The following is a 17,790-nucleotide window of genomic DNA, read 5'->3' as shown; positions in this document are numbered from 1 at the left end:
ATTTCAGAGGCTCCTTGGGCCTGGAGTTTTCTTTCTGATCATGTGAAGGGGATCCTTCCAATGGGGTTGGAGGAGACACCTCCCACAGAAGCAGAAGACAGAGAAGGGGTAAGGTTGCAGGCCGGTCGGCAGGGTTCCTCCGAGGGGCCCCGTCTCAACCCCCGGAATCTCCTGCCCCCACCACCTAAAAGGGGCACACACCTCCCCCAGCTCCAAAGAGGACCCAGGTAGATACCCAGGCTGAGCGGAGCAGGAGCAGCTTTCCCATTGCAGGCAGGACAGGGGCCTCCCAGGCTGACCCCCATGGGGACTCGAGGCCAATGCAGACCTCTTCTCCCAGGAGTCTTCATGGGGAATGCATCTCTCTGCGTGCTCCACACCCATTGCCCACCCTTCCCCCCATCACAGGTTCCAGGATGGAGCAGACATGAGGTGGGCAAAACATGGCACAGAGACCCTTCCAGAATCCCCTGTCTATTGTGATAGAGGCTGGTTTTGGAGAGCCTGCCTTTCCTTTAGGTCTCGGAGCGGGGAAGGAATAGTTTCTATCCTCCTGCTGGACACATGTTGGTTGAACCGCTGACATGTGTCTGATGTTGCCAGGCACCGAGCACCCCACAGAAGGAAGAACAGAGCCCTTGGCCTCAGGGCCATTGCCCATCTTGCCAGAATATTAGGTTCACTGGGGAGGTGAAACGCCCTGGGCGCAAGCTTCCTGGAGACCCATGGAACCAGGGCAGGTGATGGGCCAGGGATACAGCCAAAGGAGGCTCCCAGGTGATTCTAATGCAGGGTTGAGCCACCTGCCTGGTGGGGTCGGAGGAGAGGGTGAGGAGTCATCACATCCAGGGCGATGGGGAACCTGAGCTCCAGAAGCACAAGGCACCCCATCAAGTGTCGGGGCACAAAGAGGGATGCCTGGTAGAAATCCGTCCAAGGATATGTTCTAACAATAAATTCCAGCGCAGCGATACGAACTTGACAAAACGGGAGGGAAAGAGACATAGATATGTGGCGTCCTACACACATCATCCTCATTTCCCCCACTTCCTATTGCCTCAATCAACTCACAGGAAATTTCTCTGAAAGCCTGGCATTTAGCAGAGCAAAGGCAGGGACCCTGTGCCCTTGAACCCCAAGGTTTGTCCTGAGTGATGATGGAGCACCACCTAGTGGCCATGGGTGACCTCAGCCTCTTGCCGCCTCCAAGATGGGACCCACCAGGTGGGCACCGGGGGGGTCCTGGGTCTGCTGCAGCCAGGAGGTGAGGGGAGCACTAGAGACAGCCTGGCACCCCCGGGACTCACCCCCACGTACTGCATCTACATGAGAATAATATGAAACAGAGTGCGGCTTGACTACTGTCAGAAACTGTCACCGATGAAATTGTTTAAGGAACAAAATAGCGTGAGTGGAAATCTGGGTAACAGACCCTCTCAGACGCTTTTATTTCTGTATTTATCCTTTAGCTTTTCTCAAGCATGACCAGAGACGCCTTGGGAAACCTGCATTTGTCTGGGAAGACATACCATGATCTTGAGGTTGGAATGCAGGGGGTCCCAGGCCTGTAGGCTGAGGGAGGGACCAGGGGCCAGAACGTAGGAGGGAGCCTTGTCGGGAGCCCTGACTTTTGGAGGGATACAGCCATGCTGAGACGACCCCAGCTGGACAGGTCCTAGCCAATGCCAGGGTGAGTCCTGATCAGTTCAGAGCTCCCTGCCTGCTGGGCCCCAACCAAAGGTCCAGGCCCTCGGCTGGGATGATAGGCCTGTGGCAGGGTGGACGCAAGCAGAGAACCAGTGCAGAGGAGCCCCTAGAAACGCTGGCACGCCCCTCATGGATGCCAAGAATTCAGAGTAAGCGTGAAAGGATGCTTTACTCCTGTCCTGCTGTTGGTCCTCCCGGCAATACAGCGAAAGCAGCCTTTCCAGGTGGACCACAGTGTCTTAGTGTTTATAATTTCAGACTTTGGGGCAAGGATGAAAACCAATGCCACCTCTCCACCTCACAAAACAGCGCACCCTCTGAAATACCCTCAACTTGACATCAGGGCTAACCTCCCCAAAAGACCATCTGGTCCTGCCCCTGGAAACAGGCAGTAATGGGGTGAACATGTGATGTGTCAGCCCTGGAGAAGTGTCCTGTGGCCCTGAGCCACAGTCTGGGCCTGGGCCTACCTCCTCGTTCACTCGGAACAAGCCCTCCTAAAACACGCACCATCACAAACCCCAGCCTCGCAAACTCGGCGACACCAGCTCAGAGAAAGTGGCTGGATGTCTGCAGACATACGGGCAGTTCCACTCACACCAGGGCTAGAAATCTGTGTCCTCAGGTTCCCTGGGCACAAGCATCACTGGCTGAACTCAGAGCCAGGAGAAGAGAGGGTGGAGGGGCCGGTCCCCCACCCCCAACCCCGCCCCAACTGTCCCATTAGATGCCTTCCTTCCTGGGTCCACCGCCCCGAGATGTAGGAAGTGGACGCAGTCCCATGATCTTCCCAACACTGTCACCCCCATGCGGGCCTGACCCCTCCTCCCCCAACTCTCAGAACCAGGCAGGCCCAGCCCCAAATGGACAGTGAGACTGCAGAAGGGACAGCCATCCAGACCAGGGTGGGCGCACCTGGCCTGGGCATCAGGTATCAATGTCAGGGGTTATCAATGTCATCGTGACAAAGGACATTCCAGAAAGTTACAGATTTTTATCTTGGTTTTAGTGTGTGCCAGGTTATAGGACTTTAATCTTCCAGGAACCAGGGAGGTGTTTCCTTTCCCTTATCTTTATGTTTGGAATGTTCCTTATGGGGTTTTTTTTTATCCTGTGAGGCCAATGCACAGTGTGTGCTGGGGGCAGAAATGCAGCCCAAGCTTTGGAAAGGTTTTGCCGAGTCACTTTGACCTTCGAAAGTATTAAAGCACAGCTTCCCTGGGAGCCCAGGAGCAGGGCCCACAAATGCTAAAAGGTGAACGTTCTCTGTATCAGCCCTAGAAGCCCCCTAGCCCCGGATCTTCTCCTGAACGATTCCCACCGGCTCTGGGAAGTGGGAACACTGGCGGATGCCAGCTTCCAGAACCTCTGGGACTCAGGGAACAAGCCTGTTTGATGGCGACTCAGATCCTTGGTGGAGGCAGTGGCTCCCCCTGCTGAGCCTCCTGGCCTGGGGGGGGCATCTTCCCCAGGCCCCCCACCCTAACGTGGCTGCTGCTAGTGGGGGCAGCACCTGGCCTGCCCGGCAGATGCCCCGTTCAGAGCCAGCCCTGCATCTCCACGCTGCTGCTGTCCCTCCTTCTTCTCTTCTCTCTGCAGGAGCTCCCAGGCTGCGAAGGGCAGAGGAGAGTGGTCTGGGAGAAAGCCCACCAGGCTGTCCCAGGTCCCACCCTCCCTGACATTTACACAGAGCCACCAAGTTCGGGCCCCTGGAGACACTCTGCTGGGTCCTGGGATACCAGAAAGGAGAATCAAGAAGCAAAGCCAGAGCTGAGCCCCACCCCCACCCTGGCTCTCCTGGGGGCTCCACCACTCACCTACAGCATTAAAGACCTCGGTCACCTGGTGGTTTAGTTTGGCTGAGGCCTCCATGAACAGCAGACTCTTGCTCTCCGCAAACTCTTTCCCTTCCTGCCGGAAAAAGCAACAAAATTCCCACACTGGTTACAAAACACACTTTCCTAGGAATACTGGGCTGCCTTCAAAGACCCAAGAACCAGTTCCTCCGTTCTGGGTCATGGTGCTCTTGGAGGGGCCCAGGGCTGGGGAGATAGGAGGAGGGTGGGGGGGAGGCGGGGAGGTACTCGCCCCTCCATGAGGGCCCCACACCCCAGCAGAGCCCCAGCACCAGCTTCCCCTGGTGGCTCCCTGCCCTCACGTCTCCCCTCTGGCACCTGGGGGCTCTGACATGGGGGAAAAAACATGTGGGAAGGCAAGAAATATGGAAGGGAAGCAGGCAGAGCTCCCTGCGGGGGGGAGCGCATCTGGGCCCTGATTCTGGGGGTCCCTCCTGGCTTCCCCCCCAGGGTAGCACTGCAGGGAGTGATACGTAAGTGTGCTAGTGTGAAACTGTTGAGATCCAAGAAAGATGAACACTTTGTACTATTATAGGAATGTCCACTTTCTGATTGGATTCAATGTTTATGCAAAACCTTAGCATTCGGGAAGACTGGGAGTGGGGGCTTGGGGGAGTTGGGACAGACAGGACCTTTTTGTAGTACTTTTGCAATGCTTTCTGTAATTCTGAAATTATTTGAAAATGAGAGCCAAAAAATTCACCTGAAATCTATGCTCCCCTCGTTCCTGCCTTGGCCAAAGCACCCAACATCGCCCCCATGGCTGGATGCCCGTGTCCCTGGTACCTGGACCTCCAGGTGCAGACTCAAGGCCCAGCTGTGCTTAGCGGGAGCTCAGAATAAAGAAAAGATCAGGGGGTGGTCCAGGGTCCTGGGTGGTGGGTGAGGTCTACAGCCCTGGCCTCAGGGTGTCCGTTAGTGTGAGCTCTAAGCCAGGAGGCCTTCCTGCACAGGCAGAACAGGCTCAGCCCAGGGCAGGGGTGCTGCTGCCTGAGGCCCCTCACTCCCCCAGAGCTGGGCTGCCTGCCTCCCAGCAATCTCCGCACCCAGGTCCTGGTCTCCCCAACTAACTTGACCTGACTTACCCCCAAATACTCTTTCCAAATCACCCATCATGCCCAGGCCCCTAGCTTCTCAAAATCCTCTGAGGACTCCTTGTTGCCCCCAAATACTGCCCCCTCCCTAATGCCACACGCTGGGATCTCTGCTTCTGAGCCCACTGCCTTCTCATCACAGCCTTCCCCTCCTGGCGGCATCAGCCGACCCCCTACAGCCAGCACCCTGCTCTTCCGTCTGCCAGCCACACTCTACTCATCCCGCCTGCCCGTGCCCTCCCAGACCCTTCCTTCACACACACACCTACACACCTTCCTATGCACGCACACACATGGTCTGCACACACCCTGCAGGCACGGACCCACGCACACCCCTCGCCCTTGCTCACCGCCCGCCGTCTCACAGCGCTCCACGGGCTTCTATTCCACCTTGGATCGCTTTACAAAGCTCTGGCTTTCTACTGGTCTATTCCTCTCTCAGTTGCTAGCAAGCAAATTTGGACTTACTCAATTTATCAAGCACAAAGAAAAAGATCTGAAAACCCACCGAAGTGAACACAGGAGGGCGGGGCAGGAAGGGTGTGGGTTCCTCACAACCCTGGCTAAGCCAGCAGGTCCCTGCAGGCTGGCAGCACGGCGTGTCCCCGCTCCTGGGAACAGTACGCAGGGCCGACCCTCCACCAGCTCGCCGCTCGGCTGGCCTCCCCACACCTGGGGAAGAGCCATTTCTAGACCTAACATCTCCAGGAAAGCCCAGAAATCTTTGTCCCAAAGGGAAAGTCAAGTGGGAAGCACATGTGTTTGTGCATGTGCATTCAAGCGTGTGTGACGTGTGTACGTGTGCGTATGCATTTGAGTGGGCAGGTGACAGAGTGACAGGTGCGGGTATGTTTTGGGGTCACTCTCTTCGCCCCTCGGGGAACAAAACGGCACTGTCAGGGTTACCTGGAGCGTCACCTCCCGCTGCTCGCCGAGGTCCGTCTTGTTCCCAACCAGCATCACCACCACCTCCCCTGGGGGGGACTCCCTCTCTAGGTCCTTCAGCCACTGCTGAGCCTTGCAGAAGGAATCCTGACAAAGGGGAAAACACATCAGAACAAACCCTGTGGGTGGTTTCACCAGCTATCCCGGCAAAGAGCAGGCAGAGGCGGGTGGCCTTCCTATTAAAAGGGGTATGATCCCATTGGCCCCTCTGCCCACCACTGAGCTGCTCAGGTGGGCAGCCTCCCACGCTGCAGCCCGTGGCACCATGCTTGCCCCCAGCCCACCCCACCCACAGACTCTGCTCTCTTCCTGCTCACCTGCCCTCAGCCACCTCTCTGCCCCGCCCCACCCCAACCCCAACATGCTAAGCACCCCCTACCCCAGGCTGAGTCAGGTGCCCACCCCATCCCTCCCACAGATCCCTGCCTTCCCTCCTCCAGCTCTAAGTACCTGCTGACTCGTACTCAGCATCGACCCAGACAACACCCTGTGGATGTACGCCAGGGGCCGTGTGCTCTTTCCGCGACACACCCCTCACCAGTGCCGTAGGCCCCCAAGGCATCAGGAGTGAAGATGGGGGTGCTCTAGCAGGGTGTTCTGAGAGGACCATGCAGGGGCACAAATTCAACCATGCAGTAGCAGGAGCACGGGTTATCAGCAAGAGCTTCCTGGAGGAAGTGACAGACTTTTACAGATGTGCTGCCCACTGGCTGTGGTGGTTTTACCATAAAGCACCAGCATGGGCTGGTCACAGGAAGCCTTCAGAAGAGAGTATCCCTGCGCCTGGGAGAACAGAAGGCAGACGTCTTGCAAAGGAAGGTGGGAACATGACCGAGGCAAGGCTCACCTTCCTGGTGATGTCATACACCAGAAGCGCAGCGTTGGCGCCCCGAAAGTACAGGTGGCAGATGCTGTGGTACTTCTCCTGGCCAGCTGTGTCCCAGATCTCAAACTTCAGAGACTTGGCGCCCAAGTCCACCACCTTCGTGAAGAATGCACCTGAAACAGAAGCCTGGGCTTTAGAAGACATGGTCTTTAGAGCCTGGGCTGGGCCACTGAGGCAGGATGCAGACAGAGCTGTGGCAGGACGATTCACCCTGCTAGGAACAGAAGCTGAGGGATGAGTCTGGGCTGAGATCATGATTCTTTGGCATAAGACTCCAGCTCGGGGGCGGGGGGGGGGGGGGCTCCTAACAGAACCCACCCACCCAGGTGTCTGCGTGTTCATCTGCCTTTCGCTGCACACCCACAAACCTGAGGTCAGATAAAACCTCCTAGAGGTCATGTCCTATCCTATCCCCAAAGTGATGGTCTTAGGAGGTGAGGCCTCTGGGGCATAATCAGAGCTAGATGAGGTCAGGAGGAGGGGACCCCCACTGTGGGATCAGTGCCTTTATAGATAGAGACACAGAACCCTTGATCTGTCTCTCCCTCTTCCTCCCTCCCCCTCTCCCTCCCACCCCTCTAAATCTCAGTGCCCTCTTCTTCACCACAAGCCGACAGTGCCCCCTTCCCACAGTGGGTGTCAAACCACAAGAAAAAAGAGGAGAGCAGGGTCTGTGCCTGGAGCTCCCCTTCCTTTGCCTGCCCTGGGCTCTCCCTGACTCACAGGGCAGGATGGTGGCCTCCTGTCCACATCCTTCTATCATGTCCAATCACATTCCTGAACTTGATTTTGGTTGTTCCCTAAAACCCGCCACTGGTAGGTTCCCCACAGGAAACACCTTCGGGTCAGCCTCCCCAACTCAGCAACCCTAGCTTCCCATCTGCTCCTTCTCTGCTTTGTAAATGGTGGCTGCTGGGAGGGCTTTCAGTCCCAGCGAAGATGAGGCACGAGTGATGGGGTGTTTACAGAGAGGAGAACCTTAACTCCTCCAGAGAGAAACATGAGGTCTCTCCAGGGCCCCTGGACTCCTCTCCAGGGCAAACTTCCTCCCCAGCCCCCTGGAGCCCTTGGCTCCAATCAGGGGAAGAGCCCACATTAATTATCTCTCTTGTTCAGAAACCACTGACCGCATTTTCTACATCATCACAGCTAAAGCCAGGAAGAATAAATGATATTGGCCTCAAGGTGGGGGGATGGGGTGGCATTGGGCCAAGAACCAGGAATTTTTCTGTTTCTAGAATACGTAGCTGGAGGTGACACACAGGCACATTTTCACGGGGCCTCGGGTGGATGGGCAGGGCCGCCTGGTGCACTTACACATCGTGGTTCCATCACAGCCCAGACCGGGTCCCCTGCCTCCTCTGGTCCCACCACAGACTTCAGCACTGGCACCCCAGCAACAGCCCCGCCCTGGTCTCGCTTCCATCCTCTGGGGGAATGGGGGGGAGGGGTGCGGCTCCTAGAGGCAGGTGAGCTGCGCAGCGCCCCCCATCTGCGCAGTGAAGGGTGTAAAAATGACCGATTGCCCTTCCCCCACTTTACTGCATTGCCCCAGATTATAAAGTATCTCCGTAAACACCGACCTGAGGAACGAGGTGGTGCTCTGTCTGGTTTTAATGTCAACAAATAGCTGATTCTGTTCATCGAAGCCTCTCGGCCACATCTGCCTTCCTTGGACAGAGTATCAGCGGGGTTGGGGTTGAAGGGAACCTGAAATGCTTGGCTGACAAGGGCCAGGATGGTGACAAGGCTGAATGAGGGCTGTCTTTCCCTCCCACACAGGCCACTGCGACCCACCAGTAAATACGCATACCAGCACTAGATGTCACCGTTGATCCAAAAGATGTCACTAAGATAGCAGGGCTAGCACCAGGAAGCAGGGAGAATTCTGGGGCTGTGACCAGTTGGGACTCCAGGAAGAGAGCTCTGTGGGGAGCCCAGTGGGGTCTTCGGGAGCTCCCTGTGGTTCAAGCCCCCAGTCCCGCCCCCATAGCATTCCCCCTTGGAGCTGCCCCACCTCCCCCGCTAGGCGCTCTCCCGCAGTGGGATGCGGTGGGGGGGGGGGGGCTGTGGGGCTTTTCGGGTCTCCCTTCAGTAGGTTGACCCCCAGGGGACTGTGCTCCCTTGAGATTCCTACTCTGGTTCTGCTTTGGGGACACGAGCGTTCCAGCTGTCTCAGGGCAAGACCCGGAAGACCCCGTCCAGCCAGGGGACAGACAGACAATGGAAGCATCTGCCTTCGGAGGGCTTTTGTACAACACAGACTACACAGACGTAACTGAAAGGAGGGATCGTATTCCATCATCTCGTTTGAAGTGGGAAGATCAACCTTTATGATAACATACAATGATGTACTAATTATAATGGCATGATAACTAATAAATCCTGTAGACTATAATATACAGATAAACATTATAGTATAATAACAAATAAAATCATTAACTGCCCTTCTTTATTTTTATAACAATGTAGCCACTGTGACAGCAACCACAAGCAACCTTGTGGTGTCATAAAGCACGTGAAGTCAACTCTGAGATTTAAGGGTCAGGAAGTTCTAGCCCCGTGGTCGGCAGCTGCTTGAATAAACGATTGCCAGACCCAGCTCGAGGCTCGCGGCTCCATGGGCCCCTGTTCTGTGGTTTCTGGTGCCTGATGGTGTGCACACGTACACACTCCAGGGACAGTGGGAAGGAAACAAAGACCCAAAGCACCAGCCCCAAGGCAGAGGCAGGGTCCTGAGCCTGAAAGCGGGGAGGACGGCCAAAGCTGCCCATGAGGATGAGGCTGGTCCAGGGCCCAGGCAGAGGACCACGAGGGGAGAGAGCACCCCTAGGCCTGCCCCCCAAGCAAAGACCCCCACTCTGACCTGAGCCCAGGCTCTGCCCACCCGCCTGAGCCCAACAGAACCTCTGAAGGGTGTGAGGAGGATGCTAGCATGTCCCCAGACCTGCTGAAGGAACCTATGCAAGTTTCTGTGGGCAGGGACAGGCCCTCGCCCACCGTTCCTGTACCTGCTGTGGGCTGGGAAGCACTGTCTGCCAGGCTTGGGAAAGTCAGTAAACTTCCCATTAATTCAGAGTGACTGCACTGTCCTTGGCGTAGCTGGCTCTGTGCTTAGGAGCCCCCTCCTGCCCCCCAGGGAGGGTCCTCACTGCAGCCCACCCCCTTGAACCCAGCAGGTACTGGTCCCATGGAGCCAAGTCTCTGGCTCACAGCGAGTGTCCACACCACCGTCCCTCCCTCTCCTCTCCCACGGGAGCACGGTGGCAGCCCACTGCCTCCTAGGGGACTGGTCCCCTCTCCCATACTGGTAGAGCAGAGGCCCACACTGTTTTGGCAAAGGGCCTTCAGTAAATACTTTGGGCTTCAAGGTGCTACCTACCATCATAGTTATCTCCGCAGGATACGCAAATGATGGGCACGACCGGATTCTGTTCTCCGGTCTCTGCTCTCCACAGAAGCTCCCCACCCCCCAGGCCAGATTTAGCACTTTGTTGTGTTCTTTTAAGTCTGGTCCAGTATCGTGGCTGACTGGTGTCACTTTTCCTGCTGTTGGAGAAGGTCGCCCTGGGCCCCCTCAGCCAGGCTAAACCAGAATCTTTATGAGCTCTTCTGGAGATTCCCCCCTCCTGGAGCCAGCCCCTCACCCCTTCTCTGCCCAGCTCACCATGAGTACTGGGGGCCTGGACCTGGCAGGTCTCTCGGCCCCCATGTCCCTCTGGCACTCTTGACAGTCACTGTCCTGAGAAGACTGCAGGGCTTCCCAGTAGCTAATGCACATGTCAAAGTTAGCATTGTGTGTCCCTGTCCAGTGCCCCTGTTTGGCATCTTCTAGAGCCCTCCACACCTAGTGCAGGCCTGGGACAGAGGCCACGCCCAGCAGGTACTCACTGCATGAGTGAGGGAGGGAGGGAATGAATGAATGAATGAGTGAGTGGACTCGAGTAAGTGCCAAGCAAAAGGCTTGTCCATGGCAGAGTCCAAGTTTGAGGCCAAAGCTCTGGTTCTGAATGGGGGATCTCTCCTTGGCCATGCTAGCCACCTCCCAGGAGGGCTGGCATGAAGTACGTGTTGAGTTTCTATTTTAGGTGGAGAACAGGATTTCCAGCCCCAGAACAGCGTGTGACAGAAGTCAACGACCCAGCAGATGCTCCAAAGGCCCTTTTCCCCAAGAGCTATGGCCTGTTACTTCTTTAAGAAGTAGGGAGTGGGTCTTCCCTCCATGCCGCCCTATCCCCCAATCCAGACCAGGTGATAAACTGAGACCAGGCAGAAAGGGAGCTGCTCTTCCGGACACTACCCAGGGGAACAGCATTGGCAGGAGGGACCCTGGGCAGGGTGCGAGGTCTGTTTATCTGGGCGGCTGAGTGGCCGAGCCTAGGGGGCCTTCCCTTGGGCTCCCGTTCCACCAGGAACAACCCCTCACACCATGCCCTAGGGGCCCAAGGCCCTGACCCTGAACCCCTGCCCCCTGCAGCCTCCCACTAAGCTGACACCAGACTGCTCTCTGGACGGCACATGTGTCTGACCAAGGGGGGGCCTCATCCCCTCCCTGCTGTGCTGGGTGCCACCCGAGGGCCCGGGCGAGTGTGGGAATGCCCCACCCCTGGGCCACCGCCCTGCCGTCCCCTCTAGCAGACTGACCAAGGGCATGCTGTCCCATGTCACTTACATCCCACGGTGGGCAGGATGCTCTTGAAGTCATTCTTCACGTACCGGAGAGCCAAGCTGGACTTGCCCACAGAGCCACTTCCCAGGAGGACCAGCTTGAACACGCAGGGCTGGTCCAGGCCAGCCCCAGGAGAGGGGACCTGTCCCGTCTGTGCCATGTCCTGCCAAGAGAGAGCAGATGCAGGAGGTTGCGTGTCTGCCGCCAAAACATCTTAGTGAGTTCGCCCCTGCGGTGCCGCTTCCCTGGGGGACGGCAGACAGCCTTGAGCAGCGGGGAGCTCAGGGTCCGAGGCAGCAGCCTAGGTTGGTGACCCTGCGCCACTCAGCACCCTGTTCCCTCACCGCAGAGCGGGGCGAGCAGACCCTGCATGACAGGTTTGTTGCGAGCAATCTCGGGAAGTGTCTGAAGGTGTCCAGCAGGACTCACTGCGTTCAAGCACTACATACCCTGGGAAACAGTCCTTGCGTGCTGGCCATCATGCTGCCTTGTCGTCCTCATTCCCATTACTTCTCACTCACATGACCTTATTTAATCATCCCAACAGCTCCAAGAGGTAGGCATTTTTATTCCTACTTTACTGATAAAGCCAAGTAAGACTGCAGGACTCCAAAAAGTACTAAAATCGCCCGAGAGGCAATACGCTCTCTCCATTGAGGCTCATGGGTTGGAGATGGTGCTTTGAAAGGATCTAGGATCTACCTGAAGAAAGGGTCAGTGTTTCAAGGACCTCAAAACATTTTGGTCTTTCCCGCTGTATCCAAAGCCTCAGCACCTGTGAGGGATACGCCGTAGAGAAAACCAGCTCTGTGATCAAAATAAATTTGACTAAACCTTGCATATCTGTTCATTACAGAAAATTTCAGGCACCCTCTACCGTGGAGCGGAGACCGTCCTAGTGGGCCTCACTCACTCTCCTCCACTTCCAAAACCTTGGTTCCCACCCATCCCCAGACTCCCCCCCCCCCCACCAAGACCGGTGTGAAGCAAACCCCAGGCACCCTGTTGTTCCATCTGCAAATCTCAGTATATACACACACACACATATTCTTTTGTTTCTTTGTAATTAATTTGTTCAAAAAATCAGCTTCACAGTCTTCCTTTGGCTGATTGGATCCCCTGTTCTTGTCCTGTGAACCCCGTGTTTGTTCTAGCCTGGCAGATCGAACAGCAATCTGATCAGAACCAGGCCATTGTTTGGCAAGAATGCTTCATGGGCATGCTTTGCATTTCTTCAGAGGGCCAATAATGGCCAAGCACTCTGGGGGTGACGCTCGGGGTCCTTGAAGACCATTGCCAGATCCACTATTTCACTAGGACCAGTGATATTCTAATGTCCCCACCTTGTCTCCCTTTATGATCTGGGCCGCTTCTAGGAAGAAAAACGTCCCCTAAAAAACATTGAAACCCACAAGGGGACAAGGGGGTGGGCAGTCCTGGGAATAGCCTCCTCCTCCTCCTCCTCACTCTGTGGGCAGGAGGGAGGCCCCCAAGGGTGACAGGAATGGAGGAAGGGAAAGAGCTTCCAAGAGGAATGGAGACAAAAGCAACAGCAGCAAGAAGCACACCATGTCCCCCACCCCCAGCCTGCAGCTGTCCCTGTCTGGTCTGCCTGCAGGGACAGGAGGGGTAGAGGCGAGCTTGGGAGTGGGGAAGGGATGGGGATGGGAAAAGCAGCCCTGAGTCCTAACTACTAACAAGACTGTCCCCAGCACAAGTGACCGGGGAGTGACAGGGTCTGAGAGAAGGATTCAGAGCTATTTCTGCTCCTTGAGGACAGGGTGCTCCACACAGTGGAGGGGAGTTTTGGGAAGGCATGTGGAAGCCCATCTTATGTGGGATTCACAGGTCTCACCATTAAGTATGATGCTTATAGTGTCAATGCGTGATGTTTCGGAGAAGGATTGGAAAGATAAAGTATTTTAAGTTTTCTATCTCTGTTTTTTTGAAGCGGATCCTGGGGTCACTTGGGGAGCTGCCAGCTTCCAGGAAATCTGTTAGATCTGCTCAGATCTCTGTCCCACAGATGCAAACCTGTCCCACCACAGCGGCCACCCCGATCACATCCAGTCCCCAGCAGCAGCAGTTAATAAAACAGACAGTCTCTGCTATCACATGCCCCGAAGTCAGTCCCTGTCCCTCTTCCTGATTGAAATAACGCTGGTTTTGAACTCTGTCTTAACTCATAAAATTTTTTAATGACTTATCTCTCTTGCAGGACTGTAACCTCTAATAAGATTCACTTTATATCATTATTTTATTAATACTCTCACATGCTCTGGGTTGTAACCTCCCAGGAGAGCAAGGACCATAATCATGGACCTTATAGTAGGTGCTCAATAAATAATCCATGCACACACAGGAATGGCGCCACAAAAAAGCCATAACTGGACAGACATACTGTTTCCACCCCCGCACTTTGCATGGCTGGTACAACCCCAGGGAGCTGGCCTTGCAGTGAACTGGGCTATCTGCCAAAAGGCTGAGCAGAAGAAGCATCTCTAACAGGCATTGAGAATACCTGCTTTGCGTTTCCCACATCAAGAACAGTGGTTCGATGAGCCCGCCCAGGGGAGCTGCCAGCCTGGGCTCACAGCTGAGAGGGCAAGTCAGCTCAGTAGCAAACCCTCATTTATAAAGTGCTGCTTTTCCCCTTGCCCCAAACTCAGAGGAACAGAGTTGAACGCTGGTTACCAAGGACTGGGGAAGGGGAATGGAAAGATGCTAATCAAAGGGTACCAACTTCGTTACAAGATTAACAAGTTCTGGGCTTCTAATGGACAACATGGAGATTATAGCTAATGATACTATATTGTATCCTTGAAAGTCCCTAAGAGAGTAGGTTTTAAATGTTCTCAGGGCCAGAAAGACATGGTAACTATGAGATAGGACGGAGGGGGTCACTAACAGCATGGCGACCATCACATTGCAGTATACAAATGGATCAAATCAACATGGCGCACACCTTGAACTTATACAATGTTGGATGTCAATAACAGCTCAACCAAGCTGGAAAAAAATCCTTTTAAGAATGGAATGTCCTGACTTTTCGGCGTTACCCCAAGCTATTCCCTTGTTTCTAACCAGAAGTACTTAATGGCTGCTGCTTGGAAGCAGGCATCCCGTTGATTCAGACCATAATTTGCACAGAGAAAGTTCTAACACACCTATAGTGATACATTCTTGAGAAGTTAAAGATACCCCTTCAAGGGTTCCTTGCTATTTATACACTCGGATTAATAAAGCTCTTAAGTCTAGAAAATCTTTAGCATAAGACATGTGTGAGTTAATCAAAACAGGTGGGCTATGAACGAATGATCCATTCCTACGATATCACATTCCAGCATCTTATTCCTTTGGCAATGAAACATCTCTTTGTTTAAAAATAGTGTTTTACAATAAATATAAACACATCATTGTCAATATGAAAAAATAACCCCAGATCCCACCCCCTTAATATAACCAGGAAAAGCATTTTTGCCCATTTTCTTCTTAGTTTTCAGGCTATGAATCTTAAAACAAGCAAACCAAAACCCAGAGCTTTAACATAAAATGATGTATCCTCCCTTTAAAAAAATAACATACGTAAAAAGCAGCTTTCCACACTGCTGTGTACATTCCACACGCATTCAGCATGATATGCTCACTGACCACAGAACATTCCTACAGCTCTTCCACTTTGCTAACCCATTTCCCCACTACAGGATTTTTTTCCTTGGTCATAATTGTCTTCTTGGTAATAAATAAGACTGCAGAAAGCACTTTCGAGTACAACTTTTTGTGTGATGACATGTTGTAAGCTTCCGATAATCACAGGCTGGAGCCCTCTGGTCAGAGAGAAAATTGAAAATGTGACTTCTGACCCAGCCTCTAGAATTTAATCAAGATGAGGTTATTTGAAGTCTTTCTAAACACAAAGATGTTCTCAGGAACGCAATATTCATGATTAGGAGTAAGATACGCCCTCTGGAGCATCCTGATTAGGGCCTTTTAAACATTTCTTACCAGCTCATCTCTTTTCTACCAAAGGGAAAAAGAAAGGGTTGCAAATCTGAGCTGGTCCTTTCTCGGGGTAGGGGAGGGCATTTCGGGGCATTTCGGGGAAGCTCTGCTCTGCTGAGCCTTCTGTCCAGGATGTCACTGGTGTCCTCCCTGCCCAGGGGCATGTAAAGAACAGGGAGGTCACTGAGAAGCTGGTTATGCCCGGGCCGATCTGCACTAAGTGGGTGCCCTGATCCCTCCAAGACAGGTCCCTTGAAGAGCTGGCTCCTCGCCCCCACCAGCGGTTTACAGTCAAGGCCTAGAGCTGGACTTTTCCCAAAGCCACCGTATAAACAGGAGTCTCCTTCCGGGAACCCGACCTAGCCAGCCACAGGGGATCCAAACAGGGGCACTTCCGGTCCTCCGGAAAACAAATTCCTCACCCCACCCTTGGCCGTTTTGTTTAGGCCCACAAGGGCAAAAGTACAGACACCCTCACACACACATGCACACAGACACACACACAGATACACACAGACACTCATACACAGACACTCACACACAGACACACACGCAGACATGCACACACACTCACACACACTGTGCAAGTAGACAGAAGTTAAAACAACAACTCACGTGTTCCCGAGGCCTGATCACCTCCAGGAAGCCTGGCAGCCTGTCATCACCGGGTCCTGCAGGACCCCCACCTGTCTCCCCTTTCTCCCTCCTCTGGCCCCCAACAAGGTTTGCTTCCCCTGCCCCGCCCACAGGCAGGCAGGCAGGGATGGTGGCCCAGGTGGGGACAGACTGAGGTTCTGCTCCAACAGAAAACAGGTAAGAGGCAGCCCCGCCCCTGCCCCCAGGTCAGGTCTCCTCCTCCTGTCCCCAGAGGCTCCCAGGACAAAGTCCACCACGGTCATGTGTCACCTGGGACAGGGCAGGGCTGGAGGCTGGATGGTGAAGCCGACCTGCGAAAGCACCTGGGAGCCTGCGGGAAGCCAGACTCCAATCTGGGGTGTGGGGAATCACCCACCTCCAGGAAGTGTCTCAGCTTTGATATCCGTCTCTCACTTCAAAGCTGAGGTTCTCCCCTTGGCTCCTTCCTGGGAGCAGCGCGGATCCTTGTTGCCCTCCAAACCTGGAAGGAAAGGATGTATTTTGGTCAACGAAGTTATTTCTGCCCCCAAAGAGCTAGGAGACGGCTCTTGTGGGTCCCAGCACCCAGGGCCAGAGGCAAGCAGGGCAGCCAGTCCTGGGCTCGGACACCTGCATCCTGGCTGGACGCCACAGCGGGGGAGGCACTGTGTTTCTCTAACGCCCCCTCCCAGGTTTGTCACCCTTCAACCTGAATACTCCTCCCAGGGATGGGAAGATCGGGCCGCAGAACAGATGGAGGGCGACTCTGGTCCCACTGACCTCCAGGGTTTCCTCCCTCCCTGTCCCTCGCTGGGACATTGCATGGGGCATGTCTGCAGGGAGGGGCCCTGGGCTGGCTTCCTGCTGGGGTGCCCTACCACCACCCCTTCAGGACCAGCTCCTCACTGCTGCGCCCATACCACCCCCGGGGGGCCGGCATAGGGGGCTTCCCCCTCCGTACATTCCCTCCAGGGTGTGGCCACCTCCCTGAGGGCCATCAGCAAGCTTGGCTGGGCCCTGCCACTTGGGAGGCTCAGGAACGCTACCCCCTCATGAATGCCCTCCTTAGCCCCCGACCTGAGACCCGCAACCAAAGGTCTGGGTGACAATGTGTTTCTCGGCCTATAAACCATAGGTGGAGGGTCCAATTCTGAATTCCTGTGAAGTGGCCACCTTCCTGCAGATTGGGGGAAGGGGGCCCAGAAGGAGGGGGAGATGCCAGTTTCACGGCAGGAAGGCAGAGACGAGATAGTTAATAACCAGCATCTGACCCAAAGCGGGAGATTTGTGCCTGCGGTCAGGCAATGGATTTGTCTGATGAGCCAGGCCTCGTCCAGAGGAGATTTCTGGAAACCGTTCAGCTCCCATGTGACTCTTCAGCTGCACCGAGATTGTGTTACTAAGGGTCCCACCCAGAGGCACAGGCTCAGTCTTCATCTGGGTGTGGAACAGAGGGTCATGAGCATGTTTGCTGTCTCTCCATTTCTTCTCCTGGCTCCGTGGGCCAGGAGCGGGGGCACAGCTTCCTGGGTCCTCTGTCAAAGGTCTCACAGGCTGTGGCCAGGCCCTTGGAAGGCCAAGGTCCTTTCTGAGCTGGTTGTTTGTATAATTCAGCTCCCTGCTGTTGTAGGAGTGAGGTCCCATGGCTGTCTCCCGGGGTCACTTGCAGTTCTCACAGCCCACCTCCTGGTCCTTGTCACATGGCCACTCACTGACCGTCCCACATGGGCCAGCCTGCTTTTCAAAGCCAGCAAGAGGGTCTGTCTGACTTTCAGAACCTTTTTTAAAGGGCTTGCCTGATTATGTGAGGCCCACCAGGCACCTCTCCCTTTTCATTAACTCCAAGTCAACCACTAAGGGGACTTAATTACATCTGCAAACCCCACTTCACCTTTGCCATATTACAACAACATAACTCAGGAGTGATGTCCATTCTATGTACAGCCTTGGGCACCCTCAGGGAGAGGGGATCCCAGCGGGTGTGGACACCATGGGCCAGCCATCTTGAGATACACA

General features: G+C 54.8%; 1 protein-coding gene across 2 annotated transcripts; it reads right to left on the bottom strand.

Annotated features, from left to right (window-relative positions):
• Positions 1–1,424: 1,424 nt before the first annotated feature.
• RAB17 (RAB17, member RAS oncogene family) lies at positions 1,425–16,276 on the bottom strand. Of its 2 annotated transcripts, none has more exons than XM_059167615.1 (6): positions 16,172–16,276; positions 11,161–11,320; positions 6,450–6,601; positions 5,564–5,689; positions 3,525–3,618; positions 1,425–3,317 (listed from the first exon to the last, which is right to left on the bottom strand). In XM_059167615.1, the coding sequence occupies exons 2-6, from the start codon at positions 11,315–11,317 to the stop codon at positions 3,205–3,207; spliced, it is 642 nt and encodes a 213-aa protein (XP_059023598.1). In that variant the 5' UTR covers positions 11,318–11,320; positions 16,172–16,276; the 3' UTR covers positions 1,425–3,204. The 2 variants fall into 2 exon arrangements, with proteins under 2 accessions (XP_059023598.1, XP_059023599.1); XM_059167616.1 differs by lacking the exon at positions 16,172–16,276 and adding an exon at positions 15,775–15,993.
• Between the last annotated feature and the right edge of the window lie 1,514 nt (positions 16,277–17,790).

This window comes from Mustela lutreola, chromosome 3, assembly GCF_030435805.1.
Source record: "Mustela lutreola isolate mMusLut2 chromosome 3, mMusLut2.pri, whole genome shotgun sequence".
Lineage (NCBI taxonomy): Eukaryota > Metazoa > Chordata > Mammalia > Carnivora > Mustelidae > Mustela > Mustela lutreola.
The sequence above is the reverse complement of the archived record's forward strand: the minus strand, read 5'-3'. Positions and strand labels throughout refer to the sequence as shown.

Coding starts and splice junctions, on each gene's coding strand:
- RAB17 (XM_059167615.1), bottom strand. CDS start 11,317: ATGGCACAGACGGGACAGGTCCCCTCTCCTGGGGCTGGCCTGGACCAG. Junction 6,602..11,160: donor CATCCTGCCCACCGTGGGAT/GTAAGTGACATG, acceptor CTTCTGTTTCAG/GTGCATTCTTCACGAAGGTG. Junction 5,690..6,449: donor TGTATGACATCACCAGGAAG/GTGAGCCTTGCC, acceptor CCCCTTTGTCAG/GATTCCTTCTGCAAGGCTCA.